The sequence below is a fragment of the Mytilus galloprovincialis genome, chromosome 4 (assembly GCF_965363235.1).
Source record: "Mytilus galloprovincialis chromosome 4, xbMytGall1.hap1.1, whole genome shotgun sequence".
NCBI classification, from domain to species: Eukaryota; Metazoa; Mollusca; class Bivalvia; order Mytilida; family Mytilidae; genus Mytilus; species Mytilus galloprovincialis.
In genome coordinates this window covers 13297792-13309455 of record NC_134841.1, presented here as the reverse complement: position 1 = coordinate 13309455, position 11664 = coordinate 13297792, and the positions used below count along the sequence as shown (strand labels likewise).

Genomic DNA, 11664 nt, shown 5'->3' with positions numbered 1-11664 from the left:
CAATTAAAAATCCCTATCTGTTCAACCAAATTTTGCAATTTTCACAGCTTTATAAATATTTTACCTTAAGTTTCACTTCATAGAAACCAGGTATATCCTGAATTGTACATTTATTAGACTTCTACATGCCAATTTTCACCATACCTTTAAAGCATTCTAACAAAATAACTGACCTTCGAACAGAGGTACTCCAAAAATAACCCCTGTTTTTCTGGAAATCTTAAATTAGAATACTATGGAGCGCATTAATCCCCAATTTTTAATGCAAACTCATAGACAAGTAAATTTTGGCTCAAAATGGTCTAGATATATTTCTCTTTCACCAAAAGTTTCATTTCTGCAAATTTGTTCGATAGTTTAAGTAAACAAGGACATCAAAAGCACTATTTTGTGTCAGAGTAGGGCTACTTTTACATACGTTCTAAATTGGAGGGAGTAATTGGTGGTCTGACACCTAAAGAGCAAAAAAAGTTGATCAGAAATCTTTTGTTTTGTTAATTCTTAATCCTTAGTCAATTTATAGTTAAAAACATCCTTTCTGAGCATAATGCGACTCATATTACAAATTTCACAGCTCAATTTTAACTGACTGTAATGTAAGCCTTTGATAGAAAATACTTGAAAATCTCATTTTGGACTAGAGGAACATAAACTTTCAATATCAAGATCACTTTTTGTTGATTTTTCCTTGTTTGTTCTACTGCTTTAAAGACTTTCCACAATTTTTACAACGAGTTTAATAAAAAAAAATCCAAGGTATTGAAGAGTCAAGAAATATTGACCCCCCTTTTTTACACCTGGTGTCAGTAATGGGACTATTAACTGATCAAAAGTGCAGTCATGGTCATTTAACTGTTTTATTTACTATCAGTCAATAAGATTTAAGGTATAAAACTGTCATCTGGGTCTGACACCTCAACGCAAACCGCTATGAGGAGCTTATATTGAGCTGTTACATAAACAATAATTTGAACATAACCGTTCGCTCGCAACAGCAGCAGGATACCAGGAGTCTATAAAAGTACCGGTTATCGCCACCATGTATTGGTTTCATAGAAAGCTCGATTCAAGGATAAAAAAATGTGTTTTTGTTTTATATATAAGCGTGAAATATTTGCAACTGGACGTTAAGCAAGCAACAACACTAAAAATGTATAGTTCCAGATAATTGTTATACTTCTTTCAAATCACAGGTTCTTGTTTTCGATTTATGGCAAGATCTTCTATCGCTATACATATATTACGAGTATGTAGTTGTAGAAGATCTCGCCATAGATAGAAAACAATTGCTAGTGTTTCGAATTAGTCGATCAAGGTTCAGAGATTCAAAAATTATAGGGTTACCTCCCGTTGTCCACACTTTGTACATTTGCTGTTTTATTCTGAGTCCACATACACATGGGATTTAATGAGATTTAAATTACAACTTAAATATAAAAATAAGGCGATGCAGTATGATTGACAATATGACAACTATCGACCGTTCAGCCATTACCAACTTAATTTATCCTGAATGTGGTGTCATTTCAACTGAAACTTAGTATACTTCATGATGTGGGTTTCTAAAATCCCGCTCCTCGCCTTTTCAATAAGAAAGAATGAAATAAAGGTAAAATCACAGCTTATATTGTGTCAAAAAAAGGTCCTCAAATTTATTATTCTGATACGTGCCCTGTACTCTTAACATCAAATCTCGGATATATGCTTGATTTTACGTTCGATATACTGTATAGTCTGTATACTTTTGTCAAGTTTCCGCCCAACCGTATGTCTGACTAATAAATTGAATATTCAACCAGCAATCGGCAAGCATATCGATCCTGGTAATATGGTAAAGATTTAATGATTTATAGTAATTGGTCACTATAGCTTTAGGATTGTTTGATAATCCTGTTATGTGTTGTTTTATCAGTTTTGTTGTTGTGGGGTTTTTTTTTGTGTTTCTAAAGAGTCATGATCATCAAAATATGCTGACCAATTTGTTTATCAGATATTTATTTAAACAATATGTCACATTATATAATCTATTGAAGGCGCTGAAAAAAACAACTCAACAAAACGACCAACACCCATGAGAACAACGTCACACTCAAACTAAATTTAAAAAAGTGCAAAAAAAATAAATCTGACGTTACTTTGTGGTACTGCTAAGCACTCCACACCTTTCTGGAAGGGTTAAACGTGCATATACCATGAAATGAGACTACTTTGTTGTGGCTAAATGACAAAGCGATGTGCAACTACTCAATCAACTAAGGTGTTTTCTGTAGGAAGAAAACAATAATCAGCTTCTTTGTTTGTTAACTGCAATAAAACAAATTGTACAACACCATATGTCAATCAAATCATTAAAGTAAAAGCATCTATTTAATTTCCTTATAAGAAATATGCAAAATCGGATACACATTCATATTACCTGAGGGGAATATAATACACTGTTTGACATGTATATGTCATTTTAATTGTCATGGCCAGTAATACTGACAGTTCCTCTGTGTTAAACTTGTGAGACGGATGGTTCGGGATTTTATGGGAACGTATAGCCCTGAATATTGTCCGTATTAAAACTCTATACTTATTAAATTTTGTGATTGTATCCTTTATTGGATTATTTCGAAATTCGCAGAGGAACTATTTTCGGAATGAATTGTAAGTGTTTATTTAATTTCTTGTTTTTCACAACTTTCGTTACCCTTTGTGCTTCACGATATGGAATTGAATACAGCAGTGAGCCAAGCGCTTGTGTGACATGTATGAACAATAAAACGTGCCTTGCACCTGACTGTTTTTGTTGTAGAGATGAATTAAGACTGCCGATTTCAAAAAGAGATATACCTCAAATAGTTTTCTTTACATTTGATGATGCTTTAACTGACTCTGCTACAAAATTTTATCATCGACTATTCAATGAATCCAGAAAAAATCCGAATGGATGTCCGATATCCATGACATTGTTTGTTTCCCATCACGATACCAAATATAATAATGTAAACCATTTGTATAGAAAAGGAATGGAAATAGCTGCTCATAGTGTATCTCATGCTCATATGAGTAATAAAAATTTTATGAAGGAAGCTAAAAACCAAAAACGAAATTTAGCAACACTTGGTGGAGTGCCCGAGAACGAGATTGTTGGCTGGAGAAGTCCATTCTTGGAACCGGTCGGGGATATGCAACCACACGCTCTTAAGACCCTTGGATATACTTACGATGCGACATTGACCTATAGCAAACGGTCGCTCAAAGATAAAGCGCCAACTCCCTTTACCTTAGACTTTGGTTGGCCATATGATTGCAAGGTAAAACCTTGTCCAAAACGACGTCATTTTGGATTCTGGGAAGTTCCCGTTGTTTCTTTGTTGGATTATTTACATAAGTATGATTGCGTTTATGTTGATGGATGTAACAACCCACCACCAGACGAATCGTCTGCCTATAAGTTTTTAATGGATAACTTTAATAGTTATCATTCAAAGAATCGTGTGCCTTTTGGAATAAACATGCATCCTTCTTGGTTTTATATTCCTGCAAGATTAAACGCAATGGATCGCTTTATTCAAACATTGTCAAAAATGGATGATGTTTTCATTGTATCAGTGAAAAAGATGATTGATTGGCTTAAAAATCCTATAGGATTATCTCAGATCAATACATTTCAACCATGGCAATGTCAAAACAATAACATGCCTCACAATTCACATCAGTCGCACAACAGCCAAAAACAAAAACCCGCATGGAACAGACAATCAGACCCAGTCACACGCAGGAGAAACTACATTAGAGCGCGACTCGAAAAAATACAAGCAATGCGAAAACAATCTCAAAAACAGCATTCGGACGATTTAACGAGACTTCATCATTCCAATGAAGCAAGAAAGAAATGGTGGAGTCATAAACCCGCCAGACACGAAACAAGTCATGTTCCAGCAAGACACGAAGACATTCATGCTCCAAAGCCAACAAAACCAGCCGCCATTGCACCTTGGGTACACAGAAGACATGACAGACCCGTGAAACAAAACGCAAGAAGACCTATGATTATAAAAACAAGTCCCACTGCTCAAGTTGTTGCCGAAGTACCATTTTGGAAAAGGAAGCACAAAACAAACGTCTCACCAATAAAACAGAATGAAGAAGTTGCTTGGTGGGAAAAAGCTATACCGAGAACAAGAAGTTCAAAACTAGAGATCGCCAAAAAGAAAGAGGTGATGAAAACAGAAGGAACAGAAAATCATTCAAAACACAGTATGTCTTCTGATTATCCTATAAGTTTTACCAGTTCTAAAGATGATCAAAAGAAACCACAAGAATCGTTAAGTGAGAACAAAGGGTCTCACACCGTGGAAATAATATCAGCTAACTTTCCGTCTCCCCCTAAAGTATACTTTAAGAAACAGCTGAAAGAACAGGAATTGAAACAACAACAAATTATTGAAAAACAAAAAGAAATGCAGGAACGTCAATTAAAACTTCAAATAGAACAATTAAAACAAAACAACGAAAAAGTGTTCAAAAAGCAGAAGGCAGAAGAAGATAAACGAATGAGGAATATTGAACAAAAACATAGTATAGTATTAAACAAACAGCAACCCTTTAATATGGGTGAAATAATAAACACAAAATTTAAAAATCCAGCTTCAAAAGTTATAATTACAACAGTGTCAGAAGCTTTTGACAAAATAACGAGCACGAAGTCTCCAAGTGAGGAGAAGTTTTCATTAATTGCAGACAAAAACGACAAGTTGGATCCATGGACAAGATTCGTACAATTTATTATTAGGAATAAACCATGAGGATACTATAGTATGCTCTAACATGTTGTGTTATAAGGTATTGGTATTCAATATATAGGTCTTGGATTATGATGATTTATTTTCTCAATTGTCAAAAATGACTTCAACATTAACTTTAGAGGAAGTCGCCTGAGTTACTTAATCGTTGTCGTTTTTATAACATTTAAAATATGAACGAGAAAAAAGGGGGTATATGTCGATCTGACAACAATCTCAACAGCAAAACGATATCCAAAAATTAAATAGAGTTCACCGTGTGTATTGTCGTAATAACAAACTATACTCTTAAAATTGAGAATGGAAATGGGGGATGTGTCAAAGAGACAACAACTCTTACAGTATCTTAGCATACTGTAGCTCTAAATGGTCCTTGAAATTAAATGTACTGTTACTAAATTTTGGGGCCCTTTATAGCTTGCTGTTTGGTGTGAGCCAAGGCTCTGTGTTGAAGGTCGTACCTTGACCTATAATGGTTTACTTTTATAAATTGTTATTTGGATGGAGAGTTGTCTCATTAGCACTCATACCACATCTTCCTATATCTATGAACTTTTATTCAAGTATTTTTTGCATTTGAAAAATCAGATTCTTTATTTGAATAAAGCTCAACACGGTGTTGGACTCCTCGTCGCAGGTTCTTATAATTTAGTCTTCTCAAAATCTAAATGAACATAAGAAGTAATGGTTTTTTCATTGGGAAGCACCTATTTTTGCAATTATATCCTTGTTATAACTGTGTAACATAAATAACAAAATAATTGTCAGATCTCGCATATTTATTCATTGTGGGTCAATTCTGAGTGTGCGATATTCTACTTTAATCAGTAGAAGCTGTTTCACTGTTCAAAAAATGAAACAAAGTAGGTATTACTAAACTTGAAACTAAATTGTCATGACGTGTTTATAGAACGATGTAAAAAAAAACATCTTTTTTAATTATTTGAAGACAACAAACACTTATCTTGTTCAATTTGACAGTGTTGGTAGTTAAAAATATTGAAATGTGCACTATTTAATTAGATAATTAACTTTCAATTGTATTTGTAATAGCGGTAAAGAATCCGGCAGTGGGTGAATTGTTGACTGGCATAAACCGCAAATTTAACATTTCATGTTGCTTAATGACAGGACACTGCGCAGTCTTAATGACAGGACAGTGCGCAGTCAATCTTCTGTTAATTTGCATATCTATTAACAGCTTTCGATTAATCATCTTATATTATGCACTTTACAGTAAATTACTAGCTAGCGTACATGGTAGCATATTATTTGTTTCCCCTACTACCTACAAAAACAATTCAACAATATGCAGATTTACGACGAAAATATAGTTTCTAGTCATTTACAAAGATTTTTCATGCATAGCTAAAACTACATATACCATTATACATAAATTTCTAGTCATTTTAGCGAAATATTAATTTTCCAATTTTGTGTAGTCTGACACTTAAGTAAAAAATATAAGTTGCAATTAGCAACCCTACCAACCTATTTTAAGGCCCAAAAATGCATACCGTCAAGCTTTTTATAATTTCTGTTGGATAACACAAAGAAAACAAATTTGGCATAAGAAAAAAAAAAGCTATTTAATACCTTTCCATTTTTTTAAAGAGAAAGTTTAAAACTTATTTGTTAGTTTGTCCCTACTTCTTTTTAACGAGGAAACCCCTAAAAAGAGTTTTGTTTGTTAAGCCCTCCTTTTTTGCATATTCACAGCTGAATCAAATGCATTTGAAATTTACATATTATATGTTACAATAAACTTGTTCAAATTGATTTAATTAACTGATTGTTTGACACTCATATTACAAGGTGACGTAGCAGTAAAAGTCAACGTGTGTGACGTTTGACAGATCAATACTAAAGGAAAGCAAGTACATATTTCTTAAAAATAGAGAAAAATACACAAGTGGGTTGATGGGTGACTCCTTTTATTATTTTTTGTCAAAATTATGATTGGTAAATTACAAGGTAATTGTAAAATGTACAGCTGTAAAATAATGTACATGCTGACATTGATTCGTATTTTTTATCGAGAAATTAAACTCGAGTGAGATTTTTATATATGTACTTGAAAAACGCTTTAATTTGCTATTATTCAAATAACAGATAAACGATTTTTTTTTTTTTATTTGTACATGAGCATAAGAAAGGGTCTCCTGTTATCCTGTTTCTAATAGTTGTTGAATGAACAGCTTTGTTAAAATTACTACGTAACATAAAAAAGGTGGTATGATTGCCAATTAAACAATTATCCATCAAAGTTTAAATGAAGTCGATGTAAGCAACTATAACCAACGGTACGGCCTTCGACAATGAGTATATCCATACCGTAAAGTCAGCATTCATAGGTCTCGACATGAAAAAAGTACATACACATGTTTTCATTGGTAGTAAATTTAATCCATGTTTGGAAAAAACTGTTTACAATATCTGTGAGTCTTTCAAATGTGATTTTATTATGTCCCATGGAGAGGTCTAACAAATAAATATTTTTTTTATTGAAGCAAATTTTTATATATTTGAAGTCATTTTCTAATAAGATGATCACTCTCTGAAATATAAATGGGGAAACGTCGTACCGAGTCAGGAATATGACACATGTTGTCCATTCGTTTGATGATTTTGCCATTTGATTAGGGACTTTCCATTTTGAATTTTCCTCGGAGTTCAGTATTTTTGTGATTTTACTTTTTGCTAACTGAACGCATATAGCTAAGACGTATGAGAATGAATTATAATACTAACGGTAGATGCCATCAAGGTTAAAGGAAGTATTGATTTACATAGGCGATACTAGTAACATTTTAAAGCTCTGCGTTTGAAACATAAATAACTGACGACAAAAAATCACTGACTAATGAATTTTCAACTAATTTGTAGCGAATAAATTGGCAGATTACGTATGATCACACACTTATTTTAAGTGCAAAAAATACATTTGTTTAGGTTACTGCATGACTTTAGAACTTTTCAAATAAGTATAAATGAATTATACCTTAATTTGCAAAGCAATCGTCACAAAAAGTTTTCCTCCATATTTATCGCTATATTTAAACAAAAAGCAGACATTCATTTCCTTTTTCTATTGTCCTTTTTACTAAGCATAATAAAGACAAACACAAGGTTGATCTATCATGTTGGAAGTGAAAACTAGTTGGAGTCCGTCATCCGTATTTACTTCTATTTACTTAGTAACCTTTAACAAGTCAATATATTGCCTAAAATACTGTTATTGATTGCCATTCATTGGAAATTAAGCAATTAAACAAGTTGTAGAAATACGTATTTGAAAAATTGATTACTTCAATTTAACATAATTTATATCATAATATCTATAGAAGAAATTACTTTCCCTTGCATGAAACCTAAATTCTTGACGCTCCATCTTTGGTTTTCTTTGTAGTGTGTTTGTACTCTTGTTTTGCTGTTTGTTTGTAGTTTTTTGCATGGTTTTGTATGTCTTTCTTCGAGTTGTGTTATTTTTTATTGCACACTAGGTATTCCCCAACTTTTTTGTACAATGAATCGAAGACAATCAAAACTTTAATAACCAGACAACTCAATCGAAAATAAACAAAGACATATACATTGTATGTTGACATTTGTACAATCTAACAACTAAAACGATTCAAAAATGAAATCTGTAGAAAAAATAATCCTAAAAGCGGATTTCAACATTATAAGTAAAATGGTTTTACATATTTTGTGTACGACCCTCTTAGGGGACGACAATTTGATTGTCGGATGGGGGAGAAGGAGGATCATTTTGTAAATGAATAACTTGGCCTGCGGTAAGAACTTAAGATAAATAACTATGCACAATACAGGATGAAAGTTGAGTATTCTCCAACTCAAAATCAAGAAAATCATGTGTTCAAAAACGAATATAAATGTTCGCTTGGCAAAGTCCCAGAACAAAACTAAGCATCCGTATCAACAGATGAAAATATATAACCAATCCGGGAATAATCCTCTGATGATCCAATTCCCTCAGAATATCAAATATTCGTCACCTTAACCCTTGAGAAAATATAAAACATTACATTAATACGTTTTTCATAGTCGAGTAACATTGTTTTTCTTCCGTTTCTTTTTTTCCATCATTGACCCTCCACTTTTTGTCGATGCATATGTAAATGTGCCGTTAGACTTTGAAACATTTTAAATGGCAGCCGCTACAATAACAACAGAACAAATGTGAAAAATATTTTTGTTTTTGTTTTGGTCAATAATTATTCGAGTATTCATTTGCTTCATCAAATTTGCATACAACGTATATGTCCACTATACAGGCTTTTTGGGGATATTTATAATCGTTAGAACTAGTGTATTGCCATAAAAACTCTGGAAAGGCTTTCCATTAAAACTCTATAAGGGAAAAACCTTTAAGTAGCATTTAACTAATTAAATGATACTTCAAATCTAGTGAAACTTTATTGGTATGTTCCCTGTCTTGTGCTAACTGTGGTATCTGTCTTTGGAATGTTGAAAAAATGGTTTCATGTAATGGAATTTATGAACATTCGCTGCTTGAAATATACAAAATGGATGCTGCTTAATAGCATTGTAACATCAGCTAATGCTTGCAATAGCAATTGTAGTAATAATAATAAATGTTTTAATTATGTGTACCTCTCTCCGTTGGATACGGAGATGTACGGATTTTGAAAAAAAAAATTCTTACAATATAAAAATAAGGAGACGTGCTATGATTGCCAATGAGACAACTATCTGTCAAAGTCAAAATAACATGGATGTAAGCAACGCATTTCATTGTACGGCCTTCACAAGAATAAGCAAAACTTATACCGTTATAGTTGGCTATATAAAGCTCCAACGTGACGAAAGATTAAACAATTAAAAAAAAACACAAAACAAAGGTTTTCACCTATGTCAAAACAATGAATGAAAAACATATATGACTGACAACAACCAACGAAAACCATTGCAAATATGTAGGCTTCTGACGTAATACACTGGTCTCTTAAAGAACTATACATGTATCCACAATTAAGTTTTCAATATGCATGTTCCACTGGGACTAGTTTGGTACCCATCTAATGTTTGATTTTTTTTTATCGTAAGTAAACGATTAATATTCGCGTATGATATTAATTTCTCCTTCCGTCTGCTCTGAACTTTGTCAGAAATGATATATGTTTTATTAACGATATCTAAAGATGTCAGAATTAGAATATTTCAAGAAGATAAATCAAAAGCATGTTTGCATTTATATTTTCAAATTAATGTATATATGTACATGTATGACGTCAATCAAACACACCATTACTTATTTTATTGACAGAGGAAATACCAACAGCTACTTGTCATCGCACGTATTCCACTTAGCATTAGTTACAGACATAAGCTGACACATATAATTTCAGGAGATTAATAGTGGAAAGCGCCATCTGATCTGCATGTTTATTTGTTTCCTCTCGTGGTTTTAGTAGTGGAAAGTTGCTGCTTAAATAGAAAAAAATAAAATCACAAAAATACTGAACTCAGAGGTAAATCAAATCGAAAAGTCCCTAGAAGCTATACAGCCGAACTCTTTAAAGGTTTATTGGATGCATTTATGATTATATTGGTCATTTTGTAATTCCTGTGTCACAGATGACCATGGTTTTGTTCCAATTAATGTATCCACAATCCCGTCCTCTTTTCGTAGATTGTGACATCGCCTTATACGGCTTATCATCGTATTTACTGTTATGAGCACCACAAAAAGTCATTTGTGGGGCAGGAACTGATTACCTTTCGGAGTACCTGATTTCACCTCCCACGTTTTTAAGTGGATCTTGTTGCTGAATCTGTAATTTTATTCGTAGTATTTTGAAGACTTTTTCGTTTGGCAATTGTGTTGTCTTTTTTTCTTTGGTTTGTGTTTTTTTTCTTTGTACCCCAACCCCCACATTTTATAACTCTAAGGTTTTATTTTTCTGAATTTTCCGTTATTTCATCAGTGTCCTGAAGGTATAACAGTTTTGAGGTCTAAAGATAAAAGAATATTTATTTTGTTGTCAAGAATAAACACATCGAATAAAAACCTTTTAATGTATAATGAGGATCATCCCTTTAACCTTATAATTACCCATATGGCTGACAGCTGTAGTATCAAAGCACAGCAATGACATGACATCTTTAGCGCTGTCATTTATAAAAAAAATATATATACAATTAGCAAAAATAAGAGAAAACACTCGGCACTTTCATATAATTATTGTTAGATAACAAACATTTCATAATTAAAATTACCTTGAAATAAAACTCTAATGTCAACAATTTGACGACTTATGTCAACAAAAGGGCTTGTTTTTACTTCTTACATCTTATTAAAATTCACGTTGGGCGAGAATAGAGTCAGGATATTACTTAAATAAATTATAAAAACGTTGTTAGAATTTTAAAGTTTTTAATCAGACCAATTAATTAGGTTTTATTTAATTACATCATGATTAACCTTGTGGACTTCTGTCGGTGCACTTGTGTTCTGTCAAATTAAGTCTTCTTGTTTCTATTAACATACATGTGTGTGGTTACATTATCCGGATAACAATACCATGGTTTATTATAGTTCCACTAATTCACAACTAACAGCAAACATGATGATTTCACCGTTGACACGCACGCTTTGTAAAAAAGGGTTTTGAAGGAATAAAATTCAGTTGTGGTATGATTTGTGGTTTAAGTTATTTAAGATATTAACATTTGAATACCAGCACAGACTTGAAAAGTGGTTACAATAATTAAAACAAAGGACAACTAATTCAGTGCATTCTGTCACCATTAATTGAATAAAGAATGAACAAACTCATACCACATAGCAAGCTATGGATGCATCAAAATAACAAACGATAATTTGGAG

General features: G+C 32.6%; 1 protein-coding gene across 1 annotated transcript; it reads left to right on the top strand.

Moving 5' to 3' along the window:
* Positions 1 to 2488: 2488 nt before the first annotated feature.
* Positions 2489 to 6569, top strand: LOC143071399 (uncharacterized). Its single transcript, XM_076245661.1, has one exon. It carries the CDS (start codon positions 2643 to 2645, stop codon positions 4791 to 4793), a length of 2151 nt encoding a protein of 716 aa, XP_076101776.1. The 5' UTR covers positions 2489 to 2642; the 3' UTR covers positions 4794 to 6569.
* Positions 6570 to 11664: the final 5095 nt, after the last annotated feature.

Coding starts and splice junctions, on each gene's coding strand:
- LOC143071399 (XM_076245661.1), top strand. CDS start 2,643: ATGAATTGTAAGTGTTTATTTAATTTCTTGTTTTTCACAACTTTCGTT.